The sequence below is a fragment of the Chinchilla lanigera genome, unplaced genomic scaffold (genome assembly GCF_000276665.1).
Source record: "Chinchilla lanigera isolate Chin_1 unplaced genomic scaffold, ChiLan1.0 scaffold00018, whole genome shotgun sequence".
NCBI classification, from domain to species: domain Eukaryota; kingdom Metazoa; phylum Chordata; class Mammalia; order Rodentia; family Chinchillidae; genus Chinchilla; species Chinchilla lanigera.
In genome coordinates, this window is record NW_004955419.1 from 7,378,780 (window position 1) to 7,401,744 (window position 22,965).

General features: G+C 35.8%; 1 protein-coding gene across 1 annotated transcript in view; it reads left to right on the plus strand.

Annotated features, from left to right (window-relative positions):
- Positions 1–21,017, plus strand: part of Megf9 (multiple EGF-like-domains 9) — a 96,549-nt gene extending 75,532 nt beyond the window's left edge. Inside the window, exons 3-6 of the mRNA XM_005382601.2 lie at positions 3,216–3,355; positions 10,877–11,020; positions 14,207–14,476; positions 16,263–21,017. Of these exons, the coding sequence (XP_005382658.1) occupies positions 3,216–3,355; positions 10,877–11,020; positions 14,207–14,476; positions 16,263–16,714 (1,006 nt within the window). The 3' untranslated portion in view covers positions 16,715–21,017. The remainder of the gene's footprint in view (positions 1–3,215; positions 3,356–10,876; positions 11,021–14,206; positions 14,477–16,262) is intronic.
- Positions 21,018–22,965: the final 1,948 nt, after the last annotated feature.

A 22,965-nucleotide genomic window follows, 5' to 3' on the forward strand; every position in this document is an offset into this window, starting at 1 on the left:
TCAAAACTTGCATATATGGTGAATTGTGATGCTTGGGCTGTAAAGAATAACGGGAGGAAGTTTGGCTTTGTATAAATAAACATGACTCACTAGCTGTGGTTAGTAACTTTATCCTCTCTGAGTTCTTTCAATAGTAAAATGAAGATTAGGACTTCTGCCTAGTAGAATTGCTATAAGAGTGAGAGAAAAGATGTATTTATTGACACAGGCCATCAATAAATAAGGCTTATTGTTATTATTATTATTAATCATTGTCCTGTTCATGCTTTCAGGTGCCTTAATTTTATATTTTCTTATTTATATTTTTTATTAGTATACATTTGGAGCACATAATGTAATTCCTTGCGTAGAACTGGTACATGTACATAACACATCTTACTTCCTTTTTTTATCCCTTTCTCCTCTCTCCCCCTCCCTCCAGCTCTTGATTCTCTTCCCATTTCAGAAAGATCTATTGTCCTACTTTCTATTACTTATCTTTTATTTTGCTCTTGATTTATATGTTGTGTTTTTCATATAAGAGAAAACATATGATATTTAAGTTTGTGTGTTTGATATATTTCACTTAACATTATGGTCTTGAGGTACATCTGTTTTCCTATAAATGAATCAAATTTATTTTTCTTTATGGCAGAGTAATACTTCATTGTGTATAAATACATTTTTCTTTATCCATTCATCTATTGATGTACATATAGGCTGCTTTAGATTTAACTGTAATGAACTGTGCTGCTATAAACATGGGTATGCATGTATCACTGCAATATGATGTCTTTAACTCTTGAAAACTAAGAAATTACATAACCCACACTAGGAAGATTTTAACAGAAGTGTAGTTGGATGTGTGATTTTTTTTAGGATACCAGGCTTTGAGATATGGTAAGCATGTATTAGTTACATGCGCTTGACTTTCTTTTGTAGATTGATGTTATTTAAGCCCTAAGAATTTTTCATATAGACACCTCCTGATTTTCTACTACTTTTTGCTATTTTTGAGACATTATAGAGAACTAGAGTAAGTGGAAAACAGAAGGAAAATTCAACTTTAATTACTCAAAATAGATTTTCAGAGATAAAAGGCAAAAACTCTCATTATTTAGCTTAGGGAGGAATAAACAGAGGCATATCTCAAATAGTGAAAAAGTATGTTTAGGTTTATATGCTACAAGTAGAACAGACATGGTTAAAGATTGTATCGCTCCCATCCTGCAAAATTCAACCCAGAGTTCCACTAACTCTCAAACTAAGAAATTCTATTGCAGGTATATAAGTAGATAAGGTAATAGGGAATTACTTTAATTGATGTAAGTGTTAGTTTTAGCATGACCTCCTGAACTAAAATGAATGGCTCCACAGGGGCTCATTATGAAGAAGCTGAATATCTAAGAAAACTTATGTTAAAAAGCTGTTTTACCTTAAATTGTCCCCATCTGGCATGACTAGTGCCAAAACCTATTCAGAAGTGCAAAATTTTGAGATTGAAAATGAGCATATAAAAAAGGGCCACAGGGTGAGGACTCAGTGGTAGAGCATTTGTCTTTTATGCACAAGGCCCTGGGTTCCATCTCTAGCTCTGTAAAAAATACATAAAATAAATAAGTTGAATATAATTTTAGTGTGGCTAGTGAGGCCTAACTAGCCCAGCCCTAAGTTGTGTGTGTGTTTTTCTCAAAACCCTAGGATTAGTGTTGTTTTTCATTTTTGTTTTTTCCCCAGTAAGTGCTTACTTCTCAAATTTAGCTTGTGGTCTTTCTGTGTGTTTGCTTCTTTTGTCTTTGCAGTGTTTAGGATGGAATCCAGGGTCTTTGCATTGAGCTACATCCTCAGATCTGTTGTAATTTTTTTAAGACAGGGTCTTATTATGTTTCCCAAGTGGGACTCAAACTTTCAATCCTCCTGTTTCAGCTTCACAAAGTGCTATTGACACAGACATATGCCCACCCGCAGCTTAGGTTTTGCATTTATTATTTGTCAAACTTCATTAAATACCTACAACAAACTGGGTATATACTTTATCTCCTTTCTGTGGATAGTAAGCTCTTTAAAATATAGTTCCTGGACTAAGAAAACTTATTTAGTAAGGTATATGACATGAAAAAGATTATTGTAGTATATAGTCCCTATAATTGTGATAGGTCTTAAAGATAGAGAACTCTGCAATATGGCCTTTACTTCAGAACATTTACAATCTGATTAGGAAAACAAGCCTTACATATTAAAAGAATATAGAACAACACATGTCTGACATATAGAATATGAAGTCAGGAAGCCAGAAGATTTCTGTGGACCAGATAGAGCAAAGTTTCATGGAGAAAGAGCCTTGCAAGCAGAAAAATTTTAGAAGTGAAGAGGAAGAAAGATGTTATATTAAGGATGATCATAAGAAAAATGACAATACTAAGAAATATTTGAAAGAAAAATCAATAAAAAATGGCAATTTGTTGGGTATGAATGAATGTTCATAAGAGTATAGGGAGAGGAATTGAAAGTGGCACCAAAGGTCTAATGATTGGCAAGAAATGGTATCACTGTTATAATGAGTGTCTAAGAAGAGAAAATATCTAAAGAGGAGTAGTTGGAGTACTAAATGTCATATTTTTCTTTAGAATTTTAGCGTTTTTCTTGAAGGGTTGACAATCTAGAATTTTTATATGGATTTATAGAGATCTTCATTTTCCCATATTTAGCTTAGCTACCAAAATTGATTAAAATACATCCTAGGCACAAACTAAGGAGTAGTATCCATTTCTAGCATCTAAATAGATACGAGTTAGCATATTTATTAAGATCTTGGTCTTCATATTCTTCAGCCAGAAGCTTGGGGAGGGTTAGGCAATGTTTCTTCTTTTCTCTAGATTGGAATGGATGCTGATAAAATGGTGGGATAATTCAGGAAAGAAATATGCAGTGATATGACTTCTGTGTCCCAGTGCTTAGTAAAAAAGGTTTCTAGGCATTGGGAACTTCTACTCTCCATGGATCCTTTATCATTTATTTTAAACTACCAAAGTACAGAGGATTAAATAGTTGCAAAGATTAGTATTAGTACCATGGTAGCTGAATTATATAGTCATGAAGCTTTTCAACTTCCAAGTTAAATAAAAATTGATTCATACTTCTAGTAACCAGAATTTAGTTGAAACCCTTTGCTACCTTAGGATCATCTATAATCAAACTGATTCACTTTTGTTCACTGCTTTTGCTTTTATTTGCAGTTCTGGGAATTGCCAGTGCAGAGAGGGCGTCACCGGCTCCACATGTAATCAATGCCAAGATGGATATTATGGCTTTAGTAAGGATGGTTGCTTGCCCTGCCAGTGCAATGATCGGTCAGCCAGTTGTGATGTTCTCACAGGTATGTTTTTCTTTCATTTTGTCATGTAATTATTCTGTTGCTCTTTTCATTTTAAAATCTTTCTGTATATGTTGATTCTTCTCATATAATTGTAAGGGTGTGAGTTCAAATCCCTGGTATATTGTGCTTGCTTCAGCAGCACATATACTAAAATCCCTGGCACATTAACTGAAGTATGTAACAAAAATACGGTGGCAAGAACAGAGCAAGAAAGACACATGGAACACATCCAAAAGGTCTAATAATGTAATTGAAGACCCAGAAAGGGAGGAAAGAGATGCTAGGTCAGAGCAATATATGAAAAGATATTGGCCAAGAATTTTCCATACTGATGAAAGGCATTAATCTACAGGTTCAGAAAGCCTAGCAAACCCTTATCAACTTCAAAACAAAGAAAAACACACTTAGGCAGACTTGAAAATAAATATAATGTCTGATCTTCAGTTTTCCTAAATGTAAAGATTAGAAATATTTTTTGAAGAATTTTTTCACCAACCAAAAAATCAGGATACCCTAGTTTCACAAGCACAAGTGTTTTTATGAGAGCAGAGTAGCAGCATATTTGAAACTGAAAGTATCCTGAAAAAAAATCTGTGCTTAAAGCTTACTCTCCCTGCTAATCTTCAGCTCTGCAGTGAAGCATATGTAGGGAAATTGGTTTAGAATAAATTGTGGGTTTTTTTTTTCTTTTATATGATCTAGTCCCTGCCAGCTTTCCAGTTATACCTTGTGCTATTCCTTTTTTACTGCTGATCAAGGCATTCTGTCATTTATTTCTAAAAGAAGCTGTGTTTCCTTGTCTCAGGATTCTCTTTCATGATCTTTCCTCTGCCTGGACTGGTCTTTCTAACCCATCTTTAGCCGGACCCCAGGCCCTTTGTCTTTTTAAGTCATATTCTTTCTCCAAGTCTTCAGTTAAAGATCACTTTATTAGAAATCATTTTCTGATGATTAGAAATCATTTCCATGCTAAATGAAAATTTCCATGCTCTCACATCCACTTGTATTTTTTCATGGCATCTAACACAGTTATTAATTATATTTATTTGTAGATGTGAGTCATACATGGCTGACTCACTGCATTTTAAGTTCCATAAGGGCAAGAACAATATCAGTTTTGTTTACCAATGTATATGCAATCTCTGCCATGAATTTTGACAAAACTAAGTATGCACTGAATGTTCATTGAATAAAGGAGCAAGTGAATGGTAAAACATATAGAAGAAAATAAGGTTTCATATTGGGAAATGACAGGAATGCTTCATCATACTGAATAAATTTCAGTAGCTGCCTAGATCTTTCATTGTACTAGAAAGCTGTGGACATTGCTGGTGCTTGCTTTTATTTTTCCTTGCAGCAGTAAAGCACTTCTTACTGTTAGGTAAATGCCAACCTATGCTTGCTCTGGAGATAATTTAAGGTAAAAAGAAATCCTTTTCATTGTTGTGATTTCTAAAAACAGCTAGTAATATGAAAGACAAGTGGCATCTGTGTTTATAAATATAATGAAAGTAGACCCCAACATGAAGGAGTACAAATACTTAGTTTAAAACTGAAGCCTCATGTAAAATCTGCCCTTTTTTCTCAACTGAATTTTTTTTTTCTAACAGTGCTGTGATACGGTTGCCCTCTGGTGGCCACTCATAGTCCTTATTTTCTTCCTTTGAAGCCTTACTCTATTAATAATAAACTTTATTTGAGATTGAAGTTGATTTTTAAAGTATTCTTTTTGTAGTAAAACATTTTGGGGAAACATGATGAAAAGCAATTTGATGGTAAATATCAGAAGTCCTAAAAATGCTGCTTTGATCCAGGAACTCTGTTTTCAGGAATCTGTTCTGAGAATAACCTTCCTAATAAGTTGTTATGAAGATTAAATGCAATGCATTTGTGCAGCCCTAGTAGAGTGCCTGGTTCATCATACCATCAGTAACTGGTAACTGTTAATATTATGTCATTAATTTTTATTGTTAGAACTAAATTAATGTCGGGCGTGGTGGTGCACACCTGTAATCCCAGCACTCGAGAAGCTGAGGCAGGAGGATTGTTGTGAGTTTGAAGCCAGTCTGGACTACAAAGTGAGCTCAAGGCCAGCCTGAACTGCATAGTAAGACCCTATCTCAAAAAGACAAAAAAAAAAAAAAAACCCAGCAATCTAATTAACTAATTGTTCTTGGGAATTAAATCCAGGGCCTCACACATGCTAAGTTAGCACTGTACCACTGAGCTACATACCCAGTTCCACTAAAATGTAAAATGATGTGAAACTGCATGAGAGGGTAAAAGAAACAGGGTATAAAATAACATGCACTACATAATTAGACTGTTTAAATAACAAAACCCAAACCTCTGTAAATGAGGAAAGATTTCCAGGAAACATTTTCAAAATCTTAATGAGAGATTTCTTTGGGTAATTTTCTTCCTGTTTACTTCTGTGTGTTCTTTTTATTTCTTTATTGAGTACATTTCCCTTAAAGTAGAGGTGGAAGAGGGTCTATTAACTTTTAATCTAGAACTTCATTGTTATATGGTATATTTCTTTTTAAGAATTTGAGGCACCTTCATGTATTCATAGTGTCCCACGTGAGTAGCTTGACCTTGGCAGCTTGACTGAGTTGACTGCTCCTTTGTTCCTTGACTACTTTTTTTGGCCGTGGGCTATCACACATTCCTGTATTTCTGTGTCTTTCGCTAGGTCTCCCTCATTTGTTGGTTCTCCTGGATCTTCCTCAGCTCTGCTGTTAGCACAGGCATGTGCCAGAGCTTAGAGCTTGATAAGTTTGACTTCTCCATTTATATTTCCCACCTAGGTGGTTTCATTCAGTCCCCTAGATTTAACTGAAATGCCATTAGATTTACATTTCTCCCTTAATTTCTACAAATATCCAACAGACTACTTCACCTGAATGCTGTAGTTGGCCTTACAAACCTAATATATCCAAAATAACTGTTTTGTCCTAAAAACTAAGCTTGCTCTACCTCTGGTGTCCTTCACTATGGTATCATTCACCCCACTGCCGAGTTCCAAAGCCTAAGAGTTCTATTTGATTTCTCTGTCTTACTGTAAATATCCAGTCCACTAGCAAGTTCTATAAGCTTCAACATAAATCCTGAGTCTGACTTTGTTCATGACCTTTGTTGCATTGTCCTTGTCCAAGCCACGTCATCGCCTTGAACTACTCGGCCACCCTCTCATCTGGCCTTTCTGCCTCCTGTCTGTTTCTCTGTCCCCCGACTCTTACCCCACCACAGTTCAGTTTCAACATAACTAGAATGATCTTTTAAAAATGTAAAGCCAGATTGTGACATTCTCATACTTAAACTCTCCAACGGCCTCTGATCCCACTTGGAATAAAATTCAAATTTCTTTCCATGGCCTATGTGATTTTATATCGTTGGCTCCTGCCTTTCCCCCGACATCTCCTGTTACTCTCCCTTATTCACCTACAGTCCATTCCAGCCGTCTTTCCATTTGACAGATTTAAATTTGCCTCTGTCCTGCAGAAAGGATCAGACATTTCTTCCTGCAACAAAGTACATTGCTGAGAGGATTATGTAGAACTGTGAAATGGCAAAATAAAGAATAAGGAAAAGCCTTTCACAGGTGGTGAGTTGTGCTCCCAAAGTTTTGTACTTGAATTTGGTTGGAAAGGAGCCCTACATTCCTTCTTTTGACCGCTTATTTTCTTGGTGACCCCTTACCAGGTCTGGGATGCTCAGCCAAGGAGTATGAAATCACTTTCAGGAAACACTCATCATTATTATTCCTCCTTCTTGTCCCTCCTTTTTGTTTGTGATTTTTGGTCATCTCCTCTTTAACCATTTTTCAGCAAGGACAATATGAATTTTAGACATTATTATTAAATTTCCAGGGGGTTCCACGCACAACAGAATGAGCAACATTAAACTTCTGCTAATTTTATGTGTCACTTATTTTAAAAGAAAGTTCCTCAAGATTAGATTTAAAAGAAACTTAGAGCTCATCTAGTTTAATTTTCTTAATTTATGCATGAATAAAATGAGGCATAAGGAGAAAACATTATGTTCTGTGGAATAGTCTTTTACCCTTTGAAATATTCACACTACAATAAATCCTTTCCCCAAGAATTAGTTTCCCATTTCACAGATTGGAAAAATGAAACTGGGAGAAGCTATTTTTTTTTTTTTAAAGATAAAAGGAGGAAAACATTAACAGACAGACAACCTTTTACAAAATAGCAAAAGAACAGTACAGACAATACAGAGTTACAAACAAAGTGGTAGGAAATTAACAATGCTTGTTGTATTACATATTGATATCTTCAAAGTGGTTTCTCATGAAAACAGATGAGACATGCAATACTGATCAGTCAAGGACTCATTGACAGTTTCTTTCAGCAAAGAAATAGAAGACAGTAGAACAACTATGTTAACTATCCTGTATATACATACATACATAATTTCTGGGAAAAGCTATTTGCTTAAGATCACATAACTGGTGAGAAGGTCAGCTGTGAGCAGAACTCAGATTTAATGTGCAGCCTTATACTATGTTTCTTATGCTCTATTGGCTCTTGGAGGAGTTATAAGCTATTAGAAGGGCTAAAACAGATGTGGGAGGGGTCTTTTTTTAAACTAGAACTTCAGCTAATGTTAGAAAAGTGAATTCATATTAGTTCCTACTACATGTGGATTTTAAAGGTCATGATCCTTATTTTAAGATTGCCTTTAAGCTTCTACATGAAATGTTTTTAAATTGCTTGAATTTTTGAAGCTTTCTGGTGTAACAAAATTTTTGTGCTTTCTGGTGTAACAAAATACCTGAGATAATCAACTTGTTTGGGGGAAAGTTTTTTTTTTTTCTTTTTGGAGATAGGATCTCGCTATGTAGCCCAGGCTGGCCTTGAACTTTCAAGGATCTTCCTACCTCAGCTTCCCAAGTGCTGGGATTACAGGTATACACCACCACACCCAGCTCTGAGAGCCTCATTCTGGTTTACAGTTTTAGATGCTTCAGTACATGGTCACTTGACCATGTCATTTTGACCCTCTGCTAAACCAGAACACCATGGAAGGGTATGTATGGCATTGTAAAAGCTGCTTACCTCATGTGACCAAGAAGGAGGGGGTGAGCAGAAGGAATAGAGTAGAGTCCCAATATACCCTTTAAGGCTACACCCCCAGCGATCTACTCCCTCCTCTAGCTCCCACCTACTAATGTTTCTGCCACTTCCCAACAATTTTATCACCTGGGGACCACACCTTAAATACTTGAGTTTTGGGGGGACGTTTAAGACCAAACCATAGCAACATGTGTTGTAATTTTAAAGTGTTAATTTTGTAATGAGAAAAAAAATCAAGGTAATAAAAATGAATGATGCACATATACTAGAGATAATTCGAAAATCAGAGAGGGGAAAAACACTGAAAGGACAGCCTCATTCTCTCTTACTTTTGTAATAGTATTTCTAAATATCCCTTTGAATTTTTGTAGCCCTACCCAGAGAAGGAAAATGTATCTTAGTTTCTGTTTTCAGATGTTGTGCTCCCTCAGTGCCTGTAGAACATCTTTATTAACAGTCTCAAAAGAGTTGACACTGCAAAACAAAACTTTGCTTCTTTTCTTTTCATTATTTATCAATTAGTTGCTTTATTTTGACATTTTAAATATAAAAACCTGTAGAGAATAATATAATGAATACCCATATACTCTCACTCAAAAATAATAAATATTAACATTTTGCATTTTGATTTATATTTATGCATATGTATGTATGGTTATATATTTGAAATAGAAAATTTAAAATAAAGTTGGAGTCCTCTTTTGTTCCCTCCTTAGTCTCATTTTTCTCCTTTCTTCTAGAGACAAGCTATCTTATTTACTTTCCTTGTTGCTGAGACAAAATACCCAAGTTGTCTTAGTTATTTTGCTCGTTGCTGAGACAAAATATCCAACACCCAAAGTTAAAAGTGGAGAGATTTATTTTGGCGTGCAGTTTGTAGAGGTTTTGGTACATAGTTAGCTGGCTCCAAGGCAGCACAGCATGGCACAGGGACGTGGCGGAGAAGAAACAGTCCACAGCAAGGCAACAGCAAGAAGCAGCAATCAAGCCTACCTTGCCTCTCTCCCTTTATATTCCATCCAGACTATAAGCCTGTTGATTTGTGTACCTTACACCCAGAGCGGTGCTAAACCAATCGTTAGACTAATTTAGTGGCACACACCCTTAATCCAAGTATCACACACCCTAGGTCCAGCTAGCTCTGAAAAGCCCTACCTCTGAGTGCATGAGGCTTTGGGGTGACATCTAGATACAAGCCATAACACAAGCATAGCGTGAAATTTTCCTGTAGTCCCTTAGTCCAGAAATTTTTACTTTAATTCCCTTAATTTACTTTAAGTCCCTTAGTCCTTTAAATTTTTACTATATGAAAGCATGATAAAAATACAGTGGATATTTAATTTTAAAAATGTATTACATTAAAAGACACATTGCCATTAATCTCCCATAAAATATTCCCCATTGCTTCAAACACATATATCCCATTGTTCTTACTGAAGCAGTTCTGAAAGTCCTCTTTTATGAGCATTTTTAATTGTACTCTTGTGATTGCCTTGATGCCCTAAAATCATTCAAAACTTTTACCATTAATGATCCTTTTGACTTTGGGGAAGAGACAGAAGTCACATGGTGGCAAATCTGACGAATAAGGTGGACAAAAACAGAGTGTAATGCTTTTATGAGCCTATTTTTCCCCTGGATACACTTGACAGCAACATTCACCCTATTTTTGACCACATCTTATAAAGACACTCATAAAAGAGGACTTACAGAACTGCCTCAGCAAGTGACAAGAATGATGGGATGAGTGTTCAAAGCAAGGGAGAGTATTTTGAGAAGGAAAATGGTAATGTGTCTTTTGCTGTAAATTTTTAAAAATTTAAACATTCACTGTATAGTTTGGTCACCGCTCTGTGTATATAGCAATTTGGTTTAATGTATTATGTATCCATTTGTATTGGATCCATATATATTATGTATCCATAGTATTGCTTAGTGTATTCTTAAAATTTGACAAAAAAGTATTCTCCTTCAGTATATGCCATTCTGCAATTTGCCTTTTCAGCCCATGTTGTTAAGATATACAGATTTGTGCACATACGTTTAGTTCACTTAGATTTAACAACATGAAAATGCCACAATTTATCTGTTCTTCTATTAGTAGATATTTAGACTGTTTTAATTTATTTTGCTCATATTTGGTGCTTTTAGTATGTAGTCACTTGACCAAAAGAAGCACATTGTGACTAATCATGTACCCAGCCTTCCCCTTACCATCTTGAAAGAGGACACTGAACTCATAGACACAGCTAGTGTTGAAACAAGGTGTGTAGGAACTCAATTCCACCCCATCCCTAAGATGTTTTCCTTTTCTGGTTAACTCTTATGGTCTTTTCTTGCAGGCATGATTTTTGAAAGTTAGTATACTTTGAAAGTAAACCTTAAATTTAAAAAATAATTTGCTTGTTTTATTTTTTAGGTGTTTGTTTAAACTGCCAGGAAAATAGCAAAGGGGATCACTGTGAAGAATGCAAAGAAGGATTTTATCTGAGTCCTCATGCCAGTAAAGGATGTCTTCGCTGTCCTTGTTCAGCGGTGACATCTACAGGCCATTGCATCATAGGTAAAGGCATCCTCTAAATCTTCACTTCAGAGTAAAATCAGCGAGTCCTTCATCAAAAGTTATGAATTGCATTGCTGAATCAAAATCTGAGTGCTGTAGGTGAAGGGGAGTTATAAAAACAGCAAAAGTTTCCTTTCTAGGAATTTACATGCTAATCCAAATACATATGTGAAATGAGATTTAAAATATCTCAAGACCAACGCAATGAGTCCATACAGGGACTTCAGGACTGAGCTACTTCTGCTCATCTATTTCAAGGCAACAGTCACTAATTAGTTCTTCCACAGTACTTAATAAGGCTGGACACTTGTGTCTACATAGTAATCTTACAAAGACACTTAACTGCCATTTATTCCTGGCATACCAGTTATGTATTGCTCATAGCCAGTTACTTTAATGTTTAGTGGCTTAAAACAATAAGAGTTTATAATTTCACATATTTTCTGCTAGAAATTTTGGAAAAGTTTCACTGAACAGTCCTGGTTGGATTCTTCTTTCCCTCTATTCCATTCTATTCCATTCCTTTTTTTCTTTCATGTCTTTTTGAGACAGTTTCACTATGCAGCTCAGGCTGGCCTTCAACTCACTTTGCATCCCAGGCTGGCCTCAAACTCTCAGAGATCCTCCTGCCTCAGCCTCCTGAGTGCTGGGATTACAAGCGTGCACCACCACACCTACCACCTCCATTTCATTTTAAATAGCATATTTCTTGAGTGATAATTCACATTGCATATAATTTATTTAAAATGTACAATTAGTGGTTTCATATATATTCAGTATCATACAGCCATCACTACAATCAGTTTTGGAATATTTTAATCACCTCCTTCTATCAAAAAAAATCTTCAAAGCAAATAACAAAACAAAGCCCTGTAACCATTAGCAATCATCCCTGTTTCCTCAAGTTCAAGGCCACTCTGAATTTCATAATGAGACCCTGTCTCAAAAAACAAAACAAACAAGCAAACAAGGTGAAGAAATGAAACATGAGACAAGACTTTTGAATCCCATCATGAGGTCCAGTTAGTCTGACTTGACAGACAAGAAAGGTTTTCACAAACCTTGATTTCAGTCCTTTGGTCTATTCCATCAGGGTCTTTTTTTGGTATTAGTTATTGTAACTATGTTGTTGAAATGCAAAAATGCTATAAAATATAACATCTTTGTGAGCTATGAGTTCCTTGAGAACAAGGAGTATACATGCATTTCCTTGAGTATTTTTCTACATATCATTGTCTGCATGAGTTATGAATTCATTCAACTTTTACCTTTTGTGGTTAAAAGCAACTTAAGCTCCTTATTTGAAATATGGAAAATTGTAGGGGCAGAGTTTAGTAACTTGACATCACACTACCCACTGGGATTGTAAATTGTAAATCGAAATTGTTTATGAATTGTGCAACTCTAAATATACTTTAAAAATGGAGTTCTATACTTTAAGTAGTTTAACTGTTTATAGTGTGTTATAGATCAGAACTGTTTTCAAAAACAATAGTAAAATAAACAGAAAGAATTCATCTTTCATAAAGAGCACGAGAGATGTAATGAATTGCCACCGATTTCATGATCAGTATAAAAATCCTTCTGTGATAAAATGACTCTGCGTTCAGATGTCAGCATGATTCTGTTAGTGTAATTGGTATATTCTAAGAAAGCAACACGTAAATTTAGCAGATAAACAGTTTGACTTATCGATTATTTTAAAATCATTCATCAAGTGGATTTGAGAATCTTGAATTAGAATTGCAAGATGGCTTAAAAAAAGCACATAGATATGAGTTGGTATGCTCCCTATGCCTATGGTCAAATCATAAATTAAACATGCACTGTGTCTGGCACCTTATCAAGCATTAGAGATAAAGATGGGAAATAAATAGCTCATAGTTTAATGGGAGAGACAGACAAGCAAACAGATAATTACAATTTAAATGGTGCATGCTACAGGTAAGCATAAACTAACCCTAACCAAAACTGAGGGAATTAAGCAAAGCTCTCTGTGATCCTGAGAAAAGGTGATACCTGATGAATTCCTGCAGTTTGAATTAGGAAGATAAAGTAGGAGTAGGAAGGCAACAGGATGTTCTATGTAGAGGAAGCAGTACGTGCAAAAGCTCACAGAGGAAAGAACAGACAGTATTCACAAGCCTTTTAATATGCTTTAGTCATAGTGTTGTGGAACGGGAAGTGAAGTGGGCAGAGTTGGGAGATGTAGGAAAGGGCCATGTTATCAAAGAAGTGAAAACCCTACTACGTTTTCACTTGATCCCGAAGGCATTGAAGAGCTTTCTCTAGAGAAGTAACATGCTCTGAAGATCATAGTGAGTATAGGGGTTCACTGTGACATGGACTCATTAGGAGGCACCCACAGTAACGTAGGTGAGAAAGGATGAAGGCCCAAACTAAGACTACCACAGTGGGCATGGAGAGAAGCATCAGAAAGTTGGGAAGATTTTAATAAGGTATGATTAGTATGAACACTGATATGAATTGGGAACTGTATAGAGGAGGGCAAGGAGAAGGAAGATTGAGAGATGGTTCTTAGTTGTTTGGCTTGGGCAAGTAGGCAGATGCTCAGGAGTATGGAACACTGGAGGAGGACAGGACTTAGGAAGGGAGAATGCGGAGGACGGTGTCATCCGTATTAAATTTGAGATGCTCGTGGATCCAAGTGCCCAGGCAGTTAGTGTGTAGCTTGGAGTTAAAGACAGAGAAATGGACTGGAGATACACATTTTGGAATTGTCAGCCATGCGTGGGTGAGCTCACTCACGGAGACTGAGTAGAGTGAGAAGCGAAGGAGAGCAAGGATGGAAGTCTGGGATTATCAACCTTTATGTAGGGGAGGGGTAGAGGAAGTTTTTGTTAAGACATATTTTATACAACCTGTCGTGTCCTGAAAGGAAGGAATAAAGAAACTATGCAAACATCCATCTACCACACTTGTTTGGTCACCTAACGTAAGCATGTTTTTATTTTACCTTTTACCTGAATAGGTTGTCTGAATAACTCCATCATTCCTACAGTGAGCTGGGAAATAAAGGACATCTTAGTTTGTTTCTGTATGTCTCTTCCCATTGGGGGGAGATGGTAGGGAGGGCTAACAAATCTGTTTGGGAACTAATCATTGTTTTCGTGTTTTTTATTGTAGCTTGAAAATTTATGGATTTTGATGTTCTCTCTCTTTTAGAACTGGATCAATTGGAACCTAAATGTGTCCAGTGTAAAGATGGTTATACAGGCCAGAACTGCAATAAGTGTGAGAATGGCTACTACAATTCTGACAGCATCTGTATACCATGCCAATGTCATGGCCATGTGGACCCAGTTCAAACCCCAAAGATTTGTAAGCCTGAGAGTGGTGAGTGCATCAACTGCCTCCATAACACCACTGGGTTTCGGTGTGAGAACTGCCTAGAAGGTTATGTTCAAGACCTCGAGAGAAATTGCATCAAGAAAGGTAAAACTTCACCTATGGTGGTAAATTTCATATCTAAGCCTAGCACTGAAAAATTTCAGGATGGCCGTCTTTAGCTTGGTAAAAATCTTCCAATCCCAGCAGAGGAGTTTCTGGAAAGAAATTTTGATAGATATTTGCCTAAAGAGGTTTCTTTTCCTTTCTGCTTGTCTCCTGATACTCCAAAGTCAACTCCAGAAATTTGAGGATCAAGACGCAGTCATTACAACAGTGAGACTAAGTGTTCTCAAATTTTTCCTTCATCTATTTTTATTTTTATGTTAATAACTAAAAAGTCCTGTCATTTCTTTTATCTTTTGCTTCCTTTATTCTCATCACTTCCAGTGATCATCAAAGGTCTTTTCAAGTAGGATCCTGTAGACTGGTTAGAAGTCCCAACTGAAAAAGAGGAGTTCGTTCCAGTATCCTTCTTGACTTTAGGACTAAGTTGCTCCATGTGTGATGGCAAAAATAATGTTAATATTCTTTTTGATTTTTAAAAGGAAAAATCATTCAAAGTATTTCTTATAGGGAAGTTCAGTAGGGATTTATAAGAAATTAATGATTATAAAATCAGGGTGAATTATGTACTTTATATTCAGAAATCTTTAGGTTACAGAAAGATTGGACCATGCTGTTTTGCAGACTACTTTTTGATATGTTAACAGATGCTGAATATTAGGCCTGATATTAAACTCCACTTTGTCTGTGGCAGGTGCCATCTTTCTGCCATTTTCTTGGTGTCCCTATACTGTTGTAATCAAGGCTAAAAGACTCAAATTGAACTCTATCAGTAGTACAACCCTGCCACTCAATTATTTTTCCCATTTGGGAGGCATATTTTACCCATACCAAAGCACACCTTGTCCCTTGACAAGACTGTGATGGTTTTTGTTAGTTAGTAGATAATGTAAACTTTGCCTCTCTTTAGAACAAATTGATTTGACTGGCTGTGGTGGTAAATAATAATGATAATTTCACTGAGTACCTACTACACGCCAAGCACTATAATAATGAACAGTTAGCTCATCAAATTCTTCATGAGAACTCTGCAAAGTGGATATTAATATTCTCATTTAACAGATGAAGAACCTGAGTTTGAAAAAGATTGATGTATCTATAGCAACACAGTTTTGAGTCCAAAAGCTTTGGTCATTCCACTGAGGTGTGCTGTCATTAAAAGCACACAGTATAGTGCTTTGATGATAAAATAGCTACAATCCATACAAAAGAAGAATTATGACACACATAATTAAAGGAAAGCTGTTTTTTATCTTGACTGACATCAACTTTGAGCCTTTAACTTGTATTTCTCACATGAAGCTAAAGATACAGTTTTCCCTGTATCTCCTTTGAGGAGAATTTTCCCTGTATGAAATGACATGAAATATATTGGACTTATTTTAGTTCAAATGATTGCCATCTATCCCTGTCACTTTCAAATATGTGATTAAGAACTTAATGGTGACATATTTACTGCCTTTGCAGGAATTTTTATGACTCTGTCTATGAGGGGAAGAGGATGGAAAACTTGAACAATGGAATTTTCTCAAAGATTTTAGTACAGATATTGTACATATTGGTGAACAGCCATGGATATAATAAGCTGGTTTTCCAGACCTTGATTCTTATCCCTATATATTTTTAAAATTATTTTTAACTTGCCTTACCTTAAAGCAGAGTCCCATATCAACATCCCATATCAACTTCCACTCCCATGTGTATTTCTTCGTTTCTCAAAACTAGATAATTTTGTCTTTTACATTTCATTCTCTGTTTTTATTTTCAGAAGTTATTGTTCCAACACCTGAAGGTTCTACCATTTTGGTTTCCAATGCCTCTTTGACCACATCAGTGCCCACCCCTGTTATAAATATTACATTTGCCCCTACAACCCTGCAGACTATCTTTTCAGTAAGCTCTTCTGAAAACAGCACGTCAGCTTTAGCTGATGTGTCATGGACTCAATTTAACATCATCATCTTGACAGTCATTATCATTGTGGTTGTACTGTTAATGGGATTTGTGGGAGCTGTATATATGTACCGTGAGTATCAAAACCGGAAACTCAATGCCCCTTTTTGGACCATCGAGCTAAAAGAAGACAATATCAGTTTCAGCAGCTACCATGACAGCATTCCCAATGCCGATGTGTCAGGACTGTTGGAAGATGACGGTAATGAAGTGGCTCCCAATGGGCAACTGACCCTGACGACACCCATACATAACTACAAAGCCTAAGAAGCTAGAACTGTTCTCCTGGATGTTAAACCACAGTGCTTTCTAAGACAGCTTTGGCCCCTGGGCTGTACAAAGCCTGGGTAGAGTGTGCTGAGAAAGGAAAGGCAAAAATAGTGCATCTGAAATGTTCAGGTACAAATTTGTAATGCGCTTAGCCTATCTGTCGCTCTTAGTTTCCCCATGAAGATCAGAAATACTCACTGTTGTTAAGGACTTGAAGTAAAGTATATTTTTGTACCAAACCACAAATATGGAGTATGGAAAGGCTGAACCCCACAGTGCTGCCCAAATCCACTTTGACCTCCAAACAGACTGTTGGGGAGTGTTCACCTCACCAGTGGTACCAGGATGATGGATGTGGAGGGCCAAGGACCGCTGGAAGACTTCATCTCCATTCCTGAAACATATTCCTTTTTAAAGGAGGGTCAGTGATTCTCTTCATTTTCCTGTACTAAAATGTACACATCATTAGGGCAAAGCTGATATCTAGGCTATATCATAGTAAACAATCTTGATTGTTTCTGGAATAAAGGCAGAACAGTCCCAAGAAGATCTTTAGAAGGGCTTGATCTTTCCTCCTAGAATTCTTGCTCAGTGATGGGATTAAAGCACAGGATAAACTCGCAGTAGAGAGCAGAAGGCAGCATTGGGGGTGCAGGAAGCTGAAGGTCCTCCTCAGGGGCTCAGTGTAAATGATAAATTGTCTAAAAATAAGGAGCATTCCTGCCTCTAAAGAAATAAGGTGTACATAGTTAATGTAGCATATCTGGTCAACATTGTATTTGTATCTATTTGTAAAAAAACATGTCATATTTTATCATCTAGAATTTATTTGTACAGCAGTTAATGGTGTTGTAAAAAGAAATATGGAGATTGGTTAAAATACTGTAAAACAGATGGCAATATAGCTAGAGCTGGGACTCTGGTGAGCATCCATCATTTTTAGTCCCTCTTTGGACACTGTTAAAATTTATAAGTGGTTGAATATTTCTAATTCTTTCCTTTCTCAGCGTAAAAGTAGAGTTATGTGCTCTTTGATTTACTGTAGATTCAAGCAATAGATTTTGAAGTCAGTAATTGTTAAGTGGGGACATAGGCGGCATTCTCCAAAATACTCACCTAATTAGGTACTGGCCACTCTATATATTTTACATAGATTAATACAAAACATATCCTCATTAAAATATTTTTTCTTGAATGTAAAAGATAGTCTTCCAAAGCATAGAAATCTTTGAGCTAAAAAAAAAAAAAAGAAAGAAAGAAAAAAAAAGCCATCATACCGCTTGGGATCTCTAGTTTTCATGCCTGTGAAATGTTTATATCTTTCTCATCTCCACTCCCAAATAGAAAACCTCCTACATTTGAACATAGCTTATCACTCACTTGCCAAGAGGTCCATTCCATCTCTCTGAAGTTGCTGTAGTTCTTCCATTGTCTTCTTTCTTGCTAGAGGGTAGCTCTGTAGTTGAGGATCTATAGTTAGTCCTTGGTTTTACATTCAGTTTCCCCCAAAAAAGATCAAGTATTCTTGTACTCATCTATTATATTGACAGAACTGTAGATTAAGCAAGCCAAGAAAGGTGATGAGAAGTCAAATATAGATTATTTGTTAGGAGGAATAGCAAACTGTGACATGGTTAGAAAAAAGTAAAAACTTCTTCCTGGATTAGACCTAGAAATCCAAGTTGACCCCTTGGTCTAACTCCTCAGAGAAAAACCTAAAATTTGTCATCCTCTATTGGAGACCTCTAAGTTGTGCTCAGGGTTTGATGCTGTTCTAGAGAATGTATAGAAAGATAATTTGTTTCTGGTAATCTGAGGGTCCTTGATCACTGCTTACAAGTGTAGACATTATGTTATATTAAAATTACTAGCGCTTCTACTACCTTTTGTAGTTTACAGGTCATTTTCAGTATGTCTGTTCTTTGTTCCTCATCATAGACCCCTGAGGAAGTAGTTGTTCTACCCATTTTACAGATGAGAAGACTGAGGCATGGAGGGCCAAATATATTGTTCAAGACTGCATGATGTGTGTCTTTATAGGCTCAGAATCAAGACTTAAAACTCTGCACTACATGTTCATTTAACTATACACCTAGTGCAAAGTTTGTCTAGATATGGGCACAGATAGGCAGGAGGAATAGTCTCATCTGTGGAACTTTCTAAGTTTTTGTAACTACAAGGTACAATTCAGGGCCACCCACCTATGTAGAACTTTGTGAAAAGAACACAGGAGATTTGGTATCTGAAGCCAGTATTCATGATAAGAAAACAAAGCTGCTAGTTTGTGTTTCTTTAAAGTGAACTAATTTCTTTAGGAGGGAAAACTTTCTTTCCTTAGCAATTGCTGCATAGGTATGTATAGGCTGTGCACTGCAAAATTCCAGGGCATTATGCAAAGTGGCATACCTGCCTTTCTGCCTGATACCCTACCCCTGAAAAAGTCAGGACTGAGTTGAAGCTGGTGAGGAATAAGCATTTGTTAAACAGAAGTTAACCCAATAAAAAAAACAGTGTTGGAGTCTAAGAGCCAAAGTCAAATAGCATTCTGGCTGTGTAGAGATTCCTTGAAATAGACCTTTAAAGAAATTACAAAAATTGAACCACAAAGACCATTTACCTTTACATACTGTTTAACAGCTTCTAGGTCATGGCCTTAATTTTTTACAATGGAGGAAAAATTGAAGCCTTAAACTTTGTTTTGAGTAATATTGCTTAATGACCTGGGGCTTTGTTTTTGGAAGTTATCTTGCTCTAAAATAGAAACCAATGATGAATTCCTCTACCACGGAAATCAGACGAGAAAACTGGTATGAAAGACACTGCATGGTATTCATTCTTCTAAAATCCCCATGAACTATGGTGTCCAGCAACAGGATCCTGTGAGTCACTTAGAAATCCTAGTATTAGAAGAATTTCTGTCTAAAGAGTAGAAATGTGGTATTTTTAAAAATAAGAGCAATGTGAATCTTAATGAGAAATAAAGCACAGTACTGCTGTTAAGTAATACTTTTTATCTTAATTAACTTGTTTTTGTAAGCTCGTAGGCATTTCTGACAGATGCTGTAGGAAGTGTTGGTCAGTATGTCTTTGTGCCCCTTCCCCCCTCCTTCATCTCTCCACTCTACCTCTAGGGCTTTGTTATTAATGAAATTTCTCCAACTTTAGAGAAAAAAATGATGATAAAAACTCCTACAGACCTAGTGTATAATTTTCTCCAGGAATACCTGGATATTAAGAGAGGAGAATAGCAGACATAGAATGAAAGAAAGGTGGTTTTTTTTTTTTTTTTTTTACAGCATTTGTGTAAGTCTCAGTTTTCCCAGGGTAACTGACTATTAAAACAATACTCACTGACCTACTAGCCTATTTTTGTCAGCTGAGTGGCTTTAAGACGTTAGCCTTTCTTTTGTTGTTGTGGAAGCCGAGAGCTTAAGCAATGGTACTTCCTTTGACAGATTTAATTGAAACTGGGTTATCAGATCATTTGCCATTGGTCCTATTCTTTTTGTGGGACACGTGGTGAACATAATACCACTTATACTGAATATTCTCTGGTTCTTACATTTTGAGGTATGTGAGTAGGAGTTGAATTTCTGCCTCCCAATAAAATCTCTCTGATATAATGCTGGGAGAAGAAAAAAGTAACACAGTATAATCTGTTAGAGCAAGGAAATTCTTTCTGGTCTCAGTCACAAAGAACCTTTGATCTGTTATGATCTTCTTGATAGGGAATTTGGGAGTTAAAATGGGTTTGGTGTATGTGTGTGGGGGTAATGGAAGGTTAATTCATTTTTCTCTTTATACCTGAACCAGTGACTATGATGGGGAAAGCAGGAAGAACACACTGATTCATCTGAAGAGGTCATATAATCTCAAATGGATTAAAGGTTATAAATCATTAGAACTTCAGTGGTTGAATGATGTCTTTTCCAAGGCAATTGAGAATCTTATTACTTATGCATATGCAATAACCACATCAGCAGCCGTAGAATGTGAGCCCAGGGCTTCAGATTTAAGTTAGTCTAAAGACTAACTGATTTTAAGTGAAGTGTTAATGCTAGGACAAGCACTCTGTAATAAGTTAAATTTTAGCCCAAGCAATTAGAGAATGTTTCTGAAACATTAAACCTGTATTTATGTCACTAAAATTCTAACACAAATTTTAAAAACATGTCTCATACATATGCTGTACTAGGCTTCATGATACATTTCTAAATTTGTGTATGATTTGAATATATGAAAGAATTTATACAAGAGTGTTATTTAAAATTATTAATAAATGTATATAATTTGTACCTATTGTAGATTTGTTGTTTTACTTTCTTATTTGGCTAGAATTGTTAGAAGTCTCTCTCTCTCTCTCTCTCTCTCTCTCTCTGTATATATATATACTAAAGATCATTTATTGTCAACTCATTTCATGAAAGTCTTTGAACTCTTTATGTATTAATCATGTACTTTAAGTTCATTTAAAGAATGTTTCTGGTGTGGGGGAAAATGTCACTTGAAGAGGATTCCCTCTCTTCAAACAAACAAAATTCCCAGAAGAAAACAGTAATCTATATGCATCTTGATGCTTTTCCCTGTCCCCTATGAAGTCCATTGGAATTTCCAGAAAATTTTATAGAGAAAAATTATTTCTTTTGGATTTCTTTTTCACATATGTAAATATTCCTTTCTTTAGTATAAATCTGAAAATGAATCTTGTTCTATGTGTGTATTAGGTAAACCAGAGTGAGAATACATATTTTTTTAAGGTGTGCTCAAATATCCTTGATTTTGATAAAATTATGCAGTATTTAATGGAACACCATCTACAAACTCAAAGGATTTGGAAAAGAAGAAAAAAATAAGTCAAGCATTTCTTTGTGCTGATAATTTTATAAATGAATTTATTTGTTCTATTTAAGTTGACTGGTATTTAAATCTTAAAATTTGGGTTTTTTCTTGTCACACAAGAAAATATGTTTCAGAACTTTATAATCATACCTTATGTATGTATGCATGTGGTTCTATGATGTGTATGAATTTAATATTATCCTAAAGGCACAGAATTAATTGAGATAGAAAGCTAATTAAAATTTCAAGAGAAAGTAAATGCATACATACCAAGAAGGAAATGTTGTTAGAATCATCATTAATATTGCTTCCATACTTTTGCTGTAAGTATCAAGTAAAGACATTGAGCACACTGCATTTTCAAAATTGGTTCCATTAATTTTCCAAATAAACATATGTCACATTACACATGCTCTATTATAACTAAAGCAGTGACATCAAAGTAATCATTGTGCTTAGTTATATATTTTTAAAATGAGCTAAGTTAAAAACAACAAAATATAGGGGCTGGAGATTTAGCTCAGCAACACAGCACCTGCCTGGCAAGTGCAAGGTCGTGAGTTCGATTACCAGTACCGGAAAAAAAATCAAAAAGAAAAAAAAAAACATAACAAAATGTGCATGCAAGGCAAGAACTCTACCACTGAGCCACCTCCCCAGCCCAACAAAATGTTTTTTAAGAGAGTACTTCTGCTTACAAAATGAAAACCATAGACAATGTCCAATGGAAAGTGTGTTGCTTGATTGTATAGGTTTTAAATCTTATATCCTAAATTGAACACCACATTTCAGAGAGTTTCAGGGAAAAAAAAAAACAGGGAAAATATTTCTTTGTATATATTAAGAGTAGGTTTGGATAATAAAGGAAGTGTTTGGGAGGAAATCTGTGATTTCCTTTGTGTTGTCAGACCAACTACTAAAATTATACTTGGCAATATTGTCTTTTTAATCTCTGCCCCAAATAAGAAAGAGTCTCAGCGCTTCTCCATGTCCATTATCATTCTAAGCTGATGATATTAAACTGATGTATAATTTCCTGTACATACCAGGTTATAGTAAGTCTTTTCCTCTTTGATGATAGTATTTCCTCTACCTTAACACTGTTAGTTTATTTATCCTTTATAATCTCTTGATTAAGGAGAGTTTATAAATCTTTTATTTGTACCTCCATTTCTCTTAATGAATACTACTTTTTTTGCACATAGTTTGTTGGAAATAATTTTTAATTTCTGTCTTCCCCAAGATGTTGTATTCCTGAAGTCAGGAGCATTTCTTTTTGTATCCCTGGTATCTGCCATGTTGCTGGTATGTTGTGGATGGCCACTAAATAGTGGTTTAAAAGAAAAGGCACTTGATACAAGAGTTGGTATATGAACTTGTTTGGTGAAATATTATAAGAAATGTAACAT